This window comes from Physeter macrocephalus, chromosome 19 (assembly GCF_002837175.3).
Source record: "Physeter macrocephalus isolate SW-GA chromosome 19, ASM283717v5, whole genome shotgun sequence".
NCBI classification, from domain to species: domain Eukaryota; kingdom Metazoa; phylum Chordata; class Mammalia; order Artiodactyla; family Physeteridae; genus Physeter; species Physeter macrocephalus.
Window position 1 is genome coordinate 46,031,561 of NC_041232.1, and position 18,505 is coordinate 46,050,065.

Consider the following 18,505-nt stretch of genomic DNA (forward strand, 5'->3'; position numbering starts at 1 on the left):
TTGTTTCATTTGCAAATATTTTCTCCCATTCTGAGGGCCGTCTTTTTGTCTTGTTTATGGTTTCCTTTGCTGTGCAAAAACTTTTAAGTTTCATTAGGTCTCATTTGTTTATTTTTTATTTCCATTTCTTAAGAGGTGGGTCAAAAAGATCTTGCTGTGATTTATGTCATAGAGTGTTCTGCCTATGTTTTCCTCTAAGAGTTTTGTAGTGTCTGGCCTTACATTTAGGTCCCTAATCCATTTTGAGTTTATTTTTGTGTACAGTGTTACAGAGTGTTCTAATTTCATTCTTTTACATGTAGCTGTCCAGTTTTACCAGGACCATTTACTGAAGAGGCTGTCTTTTCTCCATTGTATATTCTTGCCTCCTTTATCAAAAATAAGGTGACCATATGTGCGTGGGTTTATCTCTGGGCTTTCTACCCTGTTCCATTGATCTACATTTCTGTTTTTGTGCCAGTACCATACTGTCTTGATTACTGTAGCTTTGTAGTATAGTCTGAAGTCAAGGAGCCTGATTCTTCCAGCTCCATTTTTCTTTCTCTAGATTGCTTTGGCTTTGGGGTCTTTTGTGTTTCCATACAAGGTGTGAAATTTTTTGTTCTAGTTCTGTGAAAAATGCCATTGGTAGTTTGATAGGGATTGCAATGAATCTGTAGATCGGTTTGGGTAGTATAGTCATTTTCACAATGTTGATTCTTCCAATCCAAGAACACGGTATATCTCTCCATCTGTTTGTATCATCTTTAATTTCTTTCATCAGTGTCTTATAATTTTCTGCATACAGGTCATTTGTCTCCTTAGGTAGGTTTATTCCTAGGTATTTTATTCTTTTTGTTGCAGTGGTAAATGGGAGTGTTTCCTTAATTTCTCTTTCAGATTTTTCATCATTAGTGTATAGGAATGCAAGAGATTTCTGTGCATTAATTTTGTATCCTGAAACTTTACCAAACTCATTGATTAGCTCTAGCAGTTTTCTGGTAGAGTCTTTAGGATGCTCTATGCATAGTATCATGTCATCTGCAAACAGTGACAGCTTTACTTCTTCATTTTCAATTTGTATTCCTTTTATTTCTTTTTCTTCTCTGATTTCTGTGGCTAAAACTTCCAAAACTATGTTGAATAATAGTGGTGAGAGTGGGCAACCTTGTGTTGTTCCTGATCTTAGTGGAAATGGTTTCAGTTTTTCACCATTGAGAATGATGTTGGCTGTGGGTTTGTCATATATGGCCTTTATTATGTGGAGGTAAGTTCTCTCTATACCTACTTTCTGGATGGTTTGCCAATATTTGGAAGCAATCTACATACTTATCAGTACGTGAATGGATAAACTGTGGTACATCCAGACAACAGAGTATTTTTCAGTGCTAAAAAGAAATGAGCTATCAAGTCATGAAAACACATGGAGGAACCTTAAATGTATATTAGTAAGTGAGAAAAACCAATCTGAAAAGGCTACATATTGTATGATTTCAACTATATGACATTCTGGAAAAGGCAAAACTATGGAGTAAAAGATCAGTGCTTGCCATGGTTTGGGGAGTGGGGAGAGGAATGAATAGGCAGAGTATAGAGGATTTTTAGGGAAGTTAAAATACTCTGTATGATACCATAATGATGGACATATGCCATTATACATTTGTTCAAAATAAAGGCATGTACACAACATCAAGAGTGAACCATAATGTAAACTATAGACCTTGAGTGATTATGATGTGGCAATGTACGTTCATTGATTGCACCAAATGTACCACTCTGCTGGGGTATGTTGATAATGGGTGAGGCTATGCCTGTGTGGAAGCATGGGGATATGGGAAATCTCTGTCCTTCAACTCAATTTTGCTGTGACCCTAATACTGCCCTAAAAAAACAAAGCCTTAAAAATCATCCCTAATATGGTTATTTTGAATTTTTGAACCTGACTCAATCTTTGTTGGTCAGAGTATATGTGTAGTTAGTATCCGACTGACTAATTTATTCCAAGACCAGCATCAGAAGACCTTGCCCCCAAAGTCTACACAGCTGCCTAAAAGCTAGGCTACTTTGGGCAAATCACTTCACCCCAAAATGAGTGTATTAATAACAACCACACAGAATCATGAACATAAATTAATTAACATGTATAGAGTCCAGCATATAGTAGGCTTGCAGAAAACTCTGTCTTCCTTTCTACTGCCTTCCTTCTTTTCTACTAAGTTTCCACTTAGTTCTAATACCATCATTTTAACCTGGAACCAGAGTAGCTTGATATTTTACTTTTCTACTAAAATTCCAATATGTTCAAGCAAAAATCCTCCAAATTCCTGCAGCTTGAACAGAAATCTTCTACTGAATGTTAAGAAGTACTTAACATCTGATGAAAGCTTTCAAGATTTTTTTTTGTTACAATATCACATTCTCCAGACAATACTGGATGATTTTCTGTTCACACCACAATTGAACACATATTACCCTTTTATTGATTTATCTCCCATCACTATCAGCTAATTTTATCCTAAGACTCGGCTAATCATGTCTTTTCTGAATAGAACAGTTATTAGGATTGAAGGTATGGAAATATTGGGGCAAATCATCTGTAATAGCTGGAATATTCCAGAAACTGCTAGATATTTTAATTGTTCAGGGTTGCTTCTAGTTTAAGACTGCCTAAAACTTATCGGGCATTTTACAGATGCATTTGAATAAAACATAATTCTGAAAGTCTACTTCTAAGGCTATAAAAGGTTATTTTTCAGATCTAGCTCGTAGGTGGTATGGCTCTAATTAATTTCTGGAAGACATGTATTAAGGACTAATTTCAGGCCAGGATCAACAATTACACAAAATTTTCTGCAAGAAAAACATGATGCCCTGACTGAGAAAATTATATAGATTTTCATAAATTAGACAATGAAAGACAGTCGGTCATTGCAAAGGTAGAAACTACAAACATGAATTACTACAAACCTGAATTATCTAAGGACTATCTAGAAATTTATTTTTAATTCATTACCACTCTGACACAGATACACATGTATACATCTAGAAATTTAATGCCCTATATATTCAACTCAGAGATTAGCAGACGTGTTTAGCAAAGGGGAATATTTCCTAGATGGAGTAATTTCTTTCTGTTGCTTCCTTCTAGCTATCTCTCAGCTGTACAGTAGTTAAAGGACCTGATGAACAATTTCTTCAATTTGGCTTGATCTAGCCAGAAGGACACTTCGCTTTGGGTTGGCAATTTGGGTTGGCAAAGCAAGTATAGTGGAGTCACATCAAATTTGCACTTAACCTACATATTGTAGTTTTTGGCATCAGGAAAATTTAGAATAAACAGTTCAATGCAATATCCTTCTTAATAAATTAGTGCCTCAGGTTAGTGAAGCAATATGCCTGAAGAATTAAAGTAGGTTGTGACAGCTATGGGACAAATACATGAATGATACCAAGGGTTTCCTGTCAATTGAATAAATAAAAACATTAAGTGGCCACATCAGTGCATGATGTCTTCACTGATAGTCTCAATGAAAAAAATTAATTGATGGCCATAGAGAAACACATGTTAACGAAAAATTAAAGCAAATTATAAATGACATCTATAATATTATTATATATGCTAAACCACATATATAATCACATTCCTTATATTTCTAAAATAATTTTGAGGTTAATTTTTACTATACATAACTTTTATTATACTGATTTTGAAACATATAAGATATGAACATCCCATTGAATAATCCATGGGGAGGGACACAGGCACAATATACCAATTCAGTCGGAGAGCTGGACTCAGTATGGGAAGAAAATCCTGGTCTCTCAGTACAGAAACATTTACTGGCAGACAATCTACATGTCCTAAATTTAAATAGCACAAGACAAAGTCTTCAGTGAAGATAGTGCTACTACAGGGCTTGGAAAGAGAATACAACTCTGTATTTTACAGATACTTGTATGACCAAAAATCTTCAATAAAAAAAAACGCCAAAGATGGAAGAGGTGTGGATGTGATGTGTGATGGACAGAAGTAGCCTGTTAAAGTGGTCCCCCGGGGTGTGGTAAAACGGAGTTGACTTTGATAGTGTCTATGCCAAGTGGCAGGGAGTGGCTATTTGTCATCTCTCTCATGTAGGAATGGATTAAACACATATGAGCAGTTGTTTTTGCAGCACTGTGGTCTACTAATTGCTTGGTACCCTGGAATCTAATAACTTGCAGGCCTAATGTAGGTACTCCCTTTTCTTACATTGGTAAGTGTGCAAGGGCACTTCTCAACATCCCTTCTTCCTTCCAGCGACAGAACTATTATACGTTAGATATGTAGGATGAGACTGAACCAAGCACCGCTCTCTTCTGGTGATCCAGGTAGTTTAAGGTTGGTGACAGAAAAAAGTAGACACGAGTGTCAATTAGCTACATTGAGTCCCATTTCTCTTCTATTCAGGCTGGACTTCTGAAGAAAAGTTATTTTCTTCTGATTTATCTGAAGGAGTGACTTTTTTGAAAAGACTAATATAGCTTAAATTAAACTCTATCAATATTAAATCAATAAAATTCAGGCTCATTAGCCGTTTCATAACTAAGAAGAACACAGAGTTACAAACCTTGAATTTTCTTCTCACTTCTGCTATTTTCTGTTCTAATTCCTCTGTTTTAAATCTGGTTAGGTGGAAAATGGCACCAATGTTATAAGCTTCCTTGTATAGGTGTTTAAGAAAATCTTCATTTTTTGACCTCAGTTGCAACAAAGATTGGATTTCAGACTTGAGCTCTGATTTATTCCTTATACTGTTAAAAAAATAAAGCAAAAACACTGATATGATTATTCCAAAACAGTATACATTTAATAATAGTAAAAAAGGAACAATGTCATATTTTATGTTGCCAAAAATGCAAAATAACCAGAAACTTAATCAAAACTTGAATAGAGTAAATATAGCCCAAAATTCCATTTATTTTTCATCTTCTCCTGATGTCTACCTCTAATTGTCAGGCTGTGCTCAATCTTAGGAGAATAAGCATATTAATAAGAAAGGCCTGGGGAGCCAAGAGGCTCAAATTTCGGAGCACTCATTTCCTTCTACAGCAACCCATCCTTTCTAATCTTATATAACATTGCTACTAAGAATAATAAAATATAAGAAAACATAGATTTTTTATATATTTTATATTTATATATATATAAAATAAAATATAAGAAACACTCAGCCCATGAAAAAGAGAAACAAAAATCAACAAAGGAAAACTAATAACTAAAACAAAACTCTCAAAAAGAGAACAAATAGCTAAGGGAAAAGAGTTAATAGAGGAAAAAAATTAAGGCATTATTATCATTATAAAATTTTCAAAAACACAGAGAAATATTTACTAAGCTCTATGGCAAATTAGTTGTTTCTTGTCCAGATTGGGTTACACCTCTGTTCCAAATACATATTGAGGCATACGATATAAGAATAAAATACTAAAAAGACATAGCTACAGTCACAAATGAGGTAACCATGCCTGTAGAATAGAAATGGAACTGGAAAGCAAAGCAGGAGTTGAGGAGAATCAGGAAGAAACTAGCTGAAAGTATTTCACCAGATGGGTTACCAGGTCAAAGTTCACTACATCACAGCAGGGGTTTGTGTGAGTTGCACTCGTCTGTGAAAGAACCAACTCACTGACGGAGGCTATAGGTTCATAGAGAGCTAGACATTGGGACGAGAAGACCCAAAGATCAAGAACTCAATCAACGGGTAAAGAAGGAATCAGAAGGGAAATCAAAAAATATCTTGAAACTAAAAATGAAAACACAAAATACTAAAACTTACGGGATACAGCAAAAAGAGTTTTAAGATAGCAGTTTATAATGATAAATGCTTACATTAAGAAATAAAGATCTCAAATAAACCACCTAACTTTATACCTCAAGAACTAGAAAAATAAGAAGAAACTAAGCCTAATATTAGGAGAAGAAAAGAAAACAACCATCAGAGCAAAAGAAGTGAAATAAGCCAAAAACAACAGAAGAGATCACCAACAGAAAGAGGTGTGTTTTTTAAAATATATAAAAATGGGTAAATCTTTAGCTACACTAGGAAAAAAAGAGAGAACTCAAACAAAATCAGAAATGCAAGGGGTCACATTACAACCTACACCATAAATATAGAAAGAATCAGAGACTTATGAACAATTGTATGCCAAAATTTGGGTAACCTAGAAGAAATGTATACATTCCTAGAAACGTATAACCTGCTGAATCATGAAGAAATAGAAAATATGAACAGACCAATAATAAGAAAATTGAATCAGTAATTAAAAACTTCCAATGAAAAAAATCTATGACCTGATGGCTTTACTGGTGAATTCTACCAAACATCTGAAGAAGAATTAACACGAACCTTTTTCAAACTCTTTCCACAAATTGTAGAGGAGAGAACACTTACAAACTTATTTAATAAGGCCAGCATTACCTTGATACTGAAGCCAGAAAAACAAACTACAAGAAAAGAAAATTACAGGCCAATATCTCTGATGAACACAGATGCAAAAATCTTCAATCAGAATTCAACAGCACATTAAAAAGATCATATACCATGATCAAGTGAGATTCATTCCTGGGATGCTAAGATGGTTCACATATGTAAATAAATAAATGCAATATACCACTTTAACAGAATTAAGGATAAAAACCATATGATCATCTCAATAGGTGCAGAAAAAGCATCTGACAAAATTCAACATCCATTTATGATCAAAACTCTCCACAAGGTGAATATAGAGGGAATCTACCTCAACATAATCGAGGCCATATATGATGAGTCCACAGCTAACATCATACTCCATGGTGAAAAGCTGAAGGCTTTTCCTCTAAGATCAGCAACAAGACAAGTGTGCCAACTCTTACCGCTTCCATTCAACATAGTACTGGAAGTTTTGGCCAGAGAATTTAGGTAAGAAAAAGAAGTATGCAAATAAGAAGGGAATAATTAAAATTTTCTGTTGGCAGATGACATGGTCTTATACAGAAAATCCTTAAAACTCCACCAAAAAATGTATAATTAAATGAATTCAGTAAACTTGCAAGATACAAAATCAATACATAAAAATCTGTTGCATTTCTATAAACTAACAATGAACTACCTGAAAAAGACATAAAGAAAACAATTCAATTTATAATAGCATCAAAAATAATAAAGTACTCAAGAATAAATTTAACCAAGGAGGTGAAAGTTCTGTATATTGACAACTATAAGACATTGTTGAAAGAAATTAAGGAAGAAAAATAAATGGTAAGATATCCTGTGTTCATGGATTAGAATAATTAATAATGTTAAAAAGGTCATACTACACAAAGTGACCTAGAGATTCAATGCAATCTCTATCAAAATTCTAATCACAGTTTTCACAGATACAGGAAAAACAATCCTAATTCATATGAAACCAAAAAGGGTCCAAAGTAGCTAAAGTAATCTTGAGAAAGAAGGACAAAACTGGAGGTATAACACTTCTTATTTCAAACTATATTACAAAGCTTAGTAATCAAAACAGTATGGTACTGGCATAAAAACAGACACATAGGCCAATGCAGCAGAATCAATGGCCCAGAAATAAACCCAAGTATACAGAGTCAACTAATCTTTGACAAGGGTGTCAACAACACACAGTGGGGAAAAGATCATCTCGTCAATACATAAATATCCAGGGAAAACTGGATAGTCACATGCAAAAAGAAAAACTGTACTCCTATCTTGCACCACTCACAAAAATTAACATGAAATGGATTAAAGACTTAAATGCAAGAATTAAAACTGTAAAACTCCTAGAAGGAAACACAGAGAAAAATCTTCTTGACATTGGTTTTGTCAGTTATATTTGGCATATGACATCAAAAGCACAGGAAACAAATGCAAAAATCAACAAGTAGAACTATATCAAACTAAAAATCTTCTGCACAGCAAAAGAAATAATAAATTGAAAAGGCAACCTACAGAATGAGAGAAAATATTTGCAAACCATTTATGTAATAAGGGGTTAATGTATAAAATGTGTAAGGAATTTATATAACTCAATAGGTAAAAACAAAATAACCCAATTATAAAAATGGGGAAATGACCTGAGTAGTTTTTCCAAAGAAGACATAAAATTGCCTAACAAATACATGAAAAGGTGCTCAACATTAGTAATCACCAAGGAAATGCAAATCAATGACAGTGAGTTATCACTTCTTACCAGTTAAGATGGCTTTTATCAAAAAGACAAGAGACAGAAAATGCTCACAAGGGAAGTGGAGAAAAGGGAATCCTTGTATACTGTTCGTGGGAATGTAAATTGGAACAGCCATTACAAAGCACAGTATAAAGGTTCCTCAAAAAAAACAAACAAACAAACACAACTACCATATGATCCAGCAATCCCACTTCTGGTTATACATACAAGGAAACAAAATCAGTTTCTCAAAGAGATGTCTGCAGCGTCTGTCCCATGTTCACTGCAGCATCATTCACAATAGTAAGATATGGAAACTACTTAAATGTCTGTCAATAGATGAATGAACAAAGAAGTTGTGAGATCAATATACATACTGATATACAGTGTAATATTATTCAAGCATGAGAAAGAAGGGAATCCTGCCATTTGCAATAAGATGGATGAATCTAGAGGGCATTATGCCAAGTGAAACAAGACAGACAAAGACAAATGCTGTATGACTTCATTTATATGGGGAATCTAAAGAAGAAAAAAAAACAGAAGTCATAGAAATACAGAGCAGAACGGTGGTTACCAAGGGCTGACAGGTGGTGAAAATGAGGGAGATAGGGTCAAAGGTACAAGCCTTCAGTTATAAGGTGAATAAGCTCTGAGGATCTAATGTACAGTATGATGACTGTAGTTAATAATACTGTATCACTTACTTGGAATTTGCCCAGAGTGTAGACCTTAAGACCTCACCACAAAATTTTTTTAAAAAGTAACTATGTGAGGTTACTGATGTGTGGTAATTATTTCACAAAGTTTGTCAAATCATTATATTTCATATTTTTAATATATACAATTTTGACAATTATACCTCAATAAAACTGAAAATTTTTTGAAGAAAATAACAGATTGGGGTGTATGTAACAAAATTATACCTGAAAAATTTCCAGTACTGAAAACCAACATGGGTCATTAAATTGAAAAGTCCCACTTAGTGGTAAACTGGATATATCACACACACAGAAACACACACACCCCTAGACATGGAATTGTGAAATTTCAGAACTCTGAAATAGGAAGAGAAAATTCTAAAGTTCCCAGAGAGAAAAAATAGATTACCAACAAAGAAATGATATCCAAATGCCATCAGATGTCTTATCATAGCAAAACTAAATGAAATATGGATAAGTTTAGAGATTTAATGTACAACATGATGACTATAATTAATAATAGTAATAATATTGTAGTAAATACTGGAAATTTGCTAAGATAGTATATTTCAGGTGCTCTCATCACACACCCACATAAAAGGTAACTGCGTGAGATATGTTAATTAGCTTGATTGAGGTAATCATTTCACTATGAATATTCAAATCATCATGATATACACCTTAAGTATGTACAATAGTTTAAAAACTAAATGAAAGAAAAACTGAAAAATATCTTCGAATTAATGAGAAAAAATGACTTTGGATCTAGAATATGACACTTCGAGAAAATCCCTGTTTGAATGGGTTGAATAGAAAATGAAGTGTGAGTTCAGGGAAACGGGGTGTTTATTTGCATAAGATTTGTTAAAAAGAACAGAAGGACAGAGTTGTTTATTTGCATAAGATTTGTTATAAAGAACAGAAGGACAGAGTTGGGATGCAGGGCTCTGTTTTATCTTGTGTTTGCTTCTTTCCAAGCTGAGCAATATTAGGCAATGTTCATACGCTATTGAAAGAGAGAAATAATAATGATTCACGGGAAAGAGGAGAAAATTGTAGGTGCAAAGCCCCTGTGTAAGAGACAACAGCATCTACTTGGCAAGTGCATGGGTCATGAGCAGCAGGGCCTTCCATTATTACATCAGAATGTGTGAAGACAGATGCAAATAGACTGGTAAGAGAAAAAGGTAATTCTCATTTAATTGCACCTGTGTTCTCTATGAATTATATGGGAAGATCATTAGTTTAAAGTGAGGGTGTGTGGGCATTAGGATTGAACAGAGTAAGAAGATATGAAACAGTTGTCAGAAAAACTGAACTGTTTAGACATTTCTTGGTAGTGCTGAATGTCACTTGAGACTTATAGCCATAAAATTTAAGTTCTACTCAGGGGCAAATGTATTCCAATGCTAATGAAGCTTAAACATGAGGGCCTCTAACTGATCCCCAGCCCTTATACAGTCCTTTGAGTGTTCCTAACAGTGTTTTCACATGGCCATATGTTTTTGTAAAGTTTGCGAAAATGAGATATTTTAACCACAATTAAGACTATTTTCTTTTTCTAATAGAATGTATCTTCCATATCTTCTGTCAAGTGACATTAAAATGGCTGTGGGCATTCTGTATTCATGATCTTATGTTTTTTTTTTTCATAAAGAGACCTCACATTCTATAACCTTTAAGGCCCATCAAACCAGGATCCCCCCCTGATGACAGAAATTAGGGCACTCATGTTTTCCTTTAGCCACAATCAGAGGTTAGGATACTGGCTTAATTCAATGATAGGGCTTTTCAAGTCATAGAAACAAGGTTTTGAAAGTTATTTAAATGAATGCTTATTTTGATCAAATATAAGTGGGTTCTGTAAGAAAGGAAGGAAGGACAAGAAGGGGAATATACAAATATAGTAGGTATGATAGATTGGTCATCTTAAAGGGTCAAATAATTGTTAGAGTGACAATACTAGGAGAGTAAGTAAGCTGGAGAGAGAGGTGTTGGTTATCAGAGAGTGGACTCTTAAAACTGAGATCAGCAGGTAACTCCAATATTGGAAATGACAAGATATAGGTAAAACTGTCATGGAGAGTGGTTGGTGTGAGGTGGAAGACAAGATTGTTAGGAATGTGTAGGTCTAAGAACTAAGAATCCAAGTTCTTGCATGTACTGAATACACACCAAATTCAGGTTTTGATCGCTTCTGAAGAGGGAGAGAATAGAAATGGGAAGGGTGATTTATTTGCAAGATTTTAATTCCTTTTTAAGAAAATCTAAACTAGGCTAACACATTGCTGAGTAGCTATTTTGAATGGTGCATATACCTTTTCTCTTTTAATATCTGCGAAATTAAAAAATAAAAGCAAAATAGTTAAAGAATTTTCATTCAAAGGTTTGCTGTCAAAGGTTTACTGTTGTTTTTTTTTTTAAATCATAGTCTATATCTATACTCCTATGAAATAACTCAAATTAACAGGCTGGTAAGATATAGCTAAATAAATATGAAAACACAGTACCCTGTGGATTCAGTCTAAGTATTCCAGGCTATTTAACAACTTCAGTAATATTTTAATTGCCATCTCTACAAATAAATCACCATCCTGTTAACTCTTGATAAAATATAGACATACTGTCTTTATGGTGTTCAATACATTTTTTGCTCATTTCCCTCAATTATCAACCCCATCTGTGGATCACTGCAGTTACAATGGCATGGTCTTGCTTGAGGTACAGCAGAGCATTAGAAGTAGATATTCAGAATATTTTACAGAGCTTAAATGTAAGAAAATGGCTATATAGACATTCATACCACACAGTTAACTTCAGCAAACTAAATTCAAACTAATCAATTTCAAATCATCTTAAACAAGTTCATTTTCCTTGACTTAGGTTGCTTAAGCCTGCCTATCATGTGAATAAGCAATCAAGTGAAATTATTTGCTCAAGTCAAATATCCCAAATGTAAAAGGTCCATTGCAAATGGATGTTGGCTTATTTAAAAGACAAAATTATTAAATTATACACTGCTACTGCAAGGTAAGTAATCATATATCATCACCATCACCCAAAGGTCCTGCAAATATTTTTTATTCACATAGTACTGAACAAATTTTGTTAAGTATGGCATCTTTTTTTTAATGTTGCCATTTTTAAAATGAACTATATATGAACAATAGATCATATACTGAATTAATTATGTAATTTATTCAAATAGTATAACAGTTGGGAATGGCATCAAATGGTGAGATGCTGGATATAACAGTACAAACTGCGGGAAGTTTCATGGGGGTATTCACTACATGTATGAGTGCCAATTATTTGCTTTAAGAACTTTCTTACTATTATTTTTGGACTTAAGGAAATAAAAAGCTGGGACTAAGGGGAAGGTGATTCACATAAATGGTCGAATAAAAAAGAAAAATCAAAGAAGAGTGTAAAAACAACAGAGGTCTTTTGAGAAAAGCAATGGTTATAGCCAAATAAAGAGATGGAGAATTGAATAAAGCAATAAGCTTGATTTTTTTTTTTGAAGTAGTTAGTAATGTGTCCAGAGCCTGCTGTAACACGTCAGAAATAGTAACCAAGACTTGCCAGTGGAAGAGGAGAGGCAATGTTACTAAGAAGAACATAAATTTTGGAGTCAGATAGACCTACATTCAAATCCTGATTGCTCCTTATGTAATTGGGGGGATAGTTCCACACACAATTTCCTCATGTAAAATTTGCATAATAATACCTACCATCAAGGTGTTATAAAGATTAAATTAAAATAAATTGAGGATAATATACACTGTGCTTGCACACATTGAATAAGGTAGTAATAATCAATACCACCCTTGTTTGTAGAGAGGGGAAAATAAGTTACCATGACGAGAAGCACCTGGGAAGAGTTAATGTCTGAGTTATTGTATGAATGATCAATTAACCGTATTTAAAAAACAAGTGATTTAATAGTGGTTTCTTTAAATTAAAAAGTGTTTAACAGTATGGATCTTCATTACAGTGCTATCTGGTTAAATGAGATGAAAGACAATGAGAGAAAAAAATACAAATATAAAAAAGGTAAATAACCATTAATATTGCTGTGGAGCAGAAAAAGCACAGATAGATGTGGTATCAGAACATATAGCAGAGAGAATAGAAGCACAGACACTGAAGCAAAAAAAAGAAACAAGGATAACTAATGTTTACATTCAGCTCTCATTTGTTCATTAAGATATTTACTTAACACCTATTGAGAAAGACACAGACACCCACGCACATGCAGACACACACAATGCCTGCCAGCAAGGAGCTCAGCTGAGAGGAGACAATAAATAAGCAAGCCAACAGTAACTGTACATAGTGTGATAAGTGCTAGGAGAGAGTTAACCAGGGAGAGTTACTTAATGGATAATTGTTGAGCACTGAATACATGTCAAGTGCTACCCTAAGTGATCGGGGTACAAAGATGAATTAAAACAAAGGTTGCCAGTTTATATTCTCATGAAGGAAAAAAAAGAGACATGAAAAAGATATTCCTCTGCAATCCTAAGTACAATAATGGAAGAAGCAGAAAAAGCAGTTAATACCACCTTGGTTTGTAGAGAGGGGAAAATAAGTTACCATGAGGAGAAGCATCTGGGAAGAGTTAATGTCTCAGCTATTGTATGAATGATCAATTAACCATATTTTAAAAAGCAAGCCAAAAAAAAAAAAAGAAGAGGAGGAGAAGGAGGGGGTGGGGGAAGGAAAAGAAGGGAAGCAGAGGGATACTAGAGACAAAGACCGCAAAGACTGAAGCTTAAAGCAATATGAGTTTGAATATGTAACCATTTTAATAGGCTAGAACATTAAAAAATCATGGAAGGGAGTAGTAAGAGATGTCTGGAGCTGTGAAGGTGACAGATTACTGTTTCTAATTTATCAGTCTGGAAGCTTTATCCTATAGCTGGTAGGGAGCCTCTGAAAATTTTTAAAGCTTTTGAAAGTAAATAATAATTCATCCTTTGTAGATAAATTGTACCAGTGATGCTCTATATGCAGAATCTGAGGGCTCACACTTGGAACGAGGTAGACCAGTTGGAAGCCTATTTAATATTCCAATTAAGAGACAATTAGGACCTGGTTCATTTCATTGGTAACTGAAACAGACAGAAAGCACCTATTGGAGACCGACATCTAAAAGACAGACTTAACAGAAGTTGGTAAGATGTTGGCTGTAAGATGGTAGAGAGGGATAATAGGATGATGCCTGAAACAACCTACTTGATAGATAATGGTGTCAAGATGTGATGTTGGGGGAGAGGGTAGATATTCAAAATGATACTATCAGGAGAAATAAAGGATGTGGCTAGAGATTAAAAAGTAAAAATATGATACATGTTAAAATAATGAGAGTAGGTAAAATTCCTGTGATAGGGAGTAGATCAAGAATGCAAATGGGCTGTGTTTAGAATTCTGAGCTAATCTATCAGGGGACCAGCAGAGATAAACGAGGATTCCTAGAAAGAACAGCTTCAGAAAGTTAAAGGAAGAATCAAGAGCGTGGGATTCTGAACCTCTTGAAACCTTTTGAAAGAGATAGCCACAAATGCTTGGGTCACATAAAAAAAAAAAAAAAAAGCCATGCAACAAGACTAAAAAATATCCTCCCTTAGGGAGGGAGGTCCCAAACCTTACCTCATCCAACTACCACTAAAATGATGTCTTTAAAAGAGAAATGTGACCATATGAGTTTTTTAGTGGATTTCCATAGTCTTCAGCAGATTCCAAACCCCTTAAAATGATTCATTACCTGATATTTAGTTCCCTACCTTCAATATTTGTCCCTGCCTGCCTGCCACACAGAAACACATGCGTACGAATTTATGCACGTGGGTGCGTGCACACACACACACATATACACAAACACAAGTTAGGTAAAGCACTTGCTCTGAGCTCCAGCTACACAGTCAAAAGTACAGCTCTGTGAACTCACCACACTCTTACTTGTGCCCTAAGAGAATTTCAATTTTAATGTTAGATCTACTATTTGGGATTATTATTATTGGACTAACATGTTAATAATCATATTTGAGTATTCACTAAAGGCCATTTAAATTGAAGTCAAATTAAATTGCAAAAGATGACATAAGAAAAATCCTGAATCAAAATATAAAAAATCAGGTTTCAAATGCCAGCTGTGCTAGCTGTGGGAATCAGGTTAGCTATTTTGCTTCTCTGAATCCTAAATTCTTTATTTCCTCCTTGGAAGCACATAATAATTGTTTAGAAAACGTAGAATTCAAGATAGGATGTATAAATATTCCACCTCCTTAGCGATCAGAGAAATGGAGTTTGAAACAATATTGAGAATATATTTTTTCATTTACTGTATTGCAATAGATTTTTTTTTAAACAATAGTAGTACTTAATGTTAGCATAAGTGCTTAGCAGAACAAGCTCATGAACTGCTCAGCTTCAATAAGTGGTATATTTCTGGAAAGCAGTTTTAGAGAGAGGTTAGAAATTTTTAAATATTATAGCCAATCTACTTCTATAAATCTACTTAAAAATTTTAAACAGCAATGATGCTAAGATTTCTGAACATAATATATGTATTTACAGTAAGTCATAAAAATAAAAACCTAAATATAAAAATTAGAGTAATCCTGGCAAAAATCAAGTTTCACTAATAGACTTTTGTACAGATATTTAAATGATGTATTTGAAATTTGTATAACAATGTGACAAAACATTCAATTATGGGAATAAAATCAGAACACAGGTTCATCAAGAATGAAAAAATCAGTAATATATTAATAGTGTTACCTCTATCTATTGACATGATTTTAGGTTTTCAATCTGTTTTTGAACATTTTACACTTTCTTTTCTACACTAAATATGCATTATAATCAAAGGGATAAAAAGATCATACAAGATACTTTTGCTCTGAATGCCCTGGAAATTTGATAAAATGGAGCTTTGAATATCATGGTTTGGGAAACGAAAAGAAAGTCTGGGCATATCCAAGGACACAAATTGCAAAATAGAACCTCTCAAAAATATAAGGATGCAAATGATTAACTCAACTTTATCTTAGGACTCAAAGATTTTCCACAAATGGTTTCCAGAAGAAAATGGACAACACACAGTAAAGACAGCCAAGAGCACAGGGAAAAGAGACAGCAAAAGCATCAGCTAGAAGAATTAGATACAGAAGTAGATTACAAAGACTACATCCAATTTACATTATTGGATGCAGATTATAAAATAACTATTCATACTATGTTTAAGAAGTAAAAGATAAGCTTTAAGTATTTGCATCAAACGGAATCATAAAATGACTTAGAAGATTTGGAAGAAAAGCAAATGAAATTTGGAAATGAGTAATTATTTTTGCATCTATCTATCTATTTTCTATCTATCTATCTATCTATCTATCCATCCTAGTAAGAGACTTGAAAAAACAAGATGAAAGGCTGATTATGTGCTCACATATTGCCTCTGTCCATTGTTTTCTCTCCCTTTGGAACATCACGTAGGTATGTGGCAGATGTGACTCTTGCCTGCACATCTCTTAATCTCTCCTTCATGTTACAAACTTTTCACTGATTCTCTGTTCAGCACTGTGTAATCTGATGCTAAAATCATCCATTTAATTTTGTTTCAAGTACAAATTTGAGGAAAAAAATGTGACATCTTAAGATGTTATCTGAACAAGCATAATGCATACTACGGAAATCCTCTATAACCAGGGCTGCTACATTCCTATTGCGTGTGACAGACTGTACCAGTGTTCCCAATTGTTCACTATCTCTCTTTTTAACAGGATTAGACTTCCCAACCAGCTGACATGGGGCCTGGCCATATGACTTGCTTTGTTCAACGGAGTGTGAACAGGAGTAACATTTATCATCCTGTGGAAGCTACAGAGCCACTGAGTTATCTCACTAATGCACTTGTGCTACCAGAGCAACATGCCCTAGCAGGATCCCATCCTTCACCCTGCATCTGAGAAGTAGAAATTACATGAATCACACACATAGCAGACACAGCTAAGCTGCAGTACAAGTGAGAAATAAACCTTTATACTTGAGTACCACTAAGACTTGGCGGGTGCTCGCTAGTGCTGGATAATGTAATAAAATGTAACTATCACACTCTTCCTTTTCTCCAGAGCTGTCTCGTCATTAGCTTACCCACTCTTCAGGTTTTTCTTCTCCTCTGGTTCTCTTTCTTAATAAAATAAAATAAAGTTTACAACTACAATTTTAGGTTATCCTTTAGAAAATAATGTTCCTTTTGCTTTCTTTAAAAAAGTATATTTAACATACAGATAAATTTTACAAATGGTTTCATTCTATCATCCAAAGATAAAATAAGCACTAAGAAATCTTATCAAACTTCCTACACAATTGTCCAGTATCATCATCACCTCTCTCCATTCTTTCCTCTTTCCCTCCTTTCAATAATTAATGATAGATAGCATAGTACATGTCAGGAACTATGCTTGATGATGAGAATTCAATGATGAAGAAAATATGGTCATGGCTTATGTCTGCCCTCATGGATCTTCCCATTTGTTGAGGAAGATGGACACCAGTCAAATATTTACACACACAAAGCTACAAATATGACAAGCGATATGAAGGAAAAAAATGTATGCCATATACACACATAATAGAGGAATTGGATATAACTAGACAGTCAATGAAAGCTACCCAGAACTGACTTCTCAGCTGAAATCTTAAAGTAGTAATTAACTAGGTAGAAGGTGGAGGAAAAACATTTATTGAAAAGGAATTAGCATTAAAACACATTAAGGGCCGGAAAAAAACGTGACGAATAAGAGAAATTGAAGTAAGGCCATTGTATTTGAGCCAAATAATAAGGCTGAACCAGGTGTGACAGGAGACTGCAGAGCCAGGCATTCCTATCTACTCAGGAACCTTGTGGGGTATGTTAAAGAGGGGCTTTTGCTCCCTCACCCCTGCTAAAATTAATGCAAGTATGGAGGGAAACGGATCATACTTGTGTTAAAAAAATTAAAAGAAAAAAGAACGCACCTACCACAATGTAGATAATGGATTAGAAAGGGAGCACAGTTATTGCAGGTAAACCAGCTTTGGAAGGCAGCTATGTTCACCACTATACCACCAATTATGCACAAAAACAGCTTTGGAAATCACCAGTTCACAAGTTCATGCAAGACATGATGATAGCTTGTACCAGAGTGCTGGTGCAGTAGTGAAACAGATAGATTAAAAAATTATTTAGTATTTTTATTTAGTATTTATTATTTAGTATTTAGTATTATTTAGTATTTAGTATTATTTTAGTATATGGAACATTTCTTGTTAACATGTTGAATGTTAACATGTTGAATATGAGGGTTGAAACAGAAAGGAGAATCAAGAAAACTCATAAGTTTATGAGCTAAGAAATCTAGTTTAGTAGTTTCAGGGAAGAATTGAGTACTGACTGAAGGAGATCATGAGCTTGATTAGACACATTTTAAAGTATCTTTGAGTATAAGAGAATAGGTTCAAAGGAAGTGGTATGAATCACTTTTCATTATTTTGATTTTTCTAAATGGATTCAGAATCATAAAAGAGCAACATCTGGGATAGAAATAAAACTTAAGCTAATGATAAAGACAAACACCATCATACCA

General features: G+C 34.2%; 1 protein-coding gene across 1 annotated transcript in view; it reads right to left on the bottom strand.

Annotated features, from left to right (window-relative positions):
- Positions 1 to 18,505, bottom strand: part of CCDC178 (coiled-coil domain containing 178) — a 379,522-nt gene that overhangs the window by 272,293 nt on the left and 88,724 nt on the right. The window contains exon 12 of the mRNA XM_024120576.1: positions 4,587 to 4,770. Coding sequence (XP_023976344.1) covers positions 4,587 to 4,770 — 184 coding nt within the window. The remainder of the gene's footprint in view (positions 1 to 4,586; positions 4,771 to 18,505) is intronic.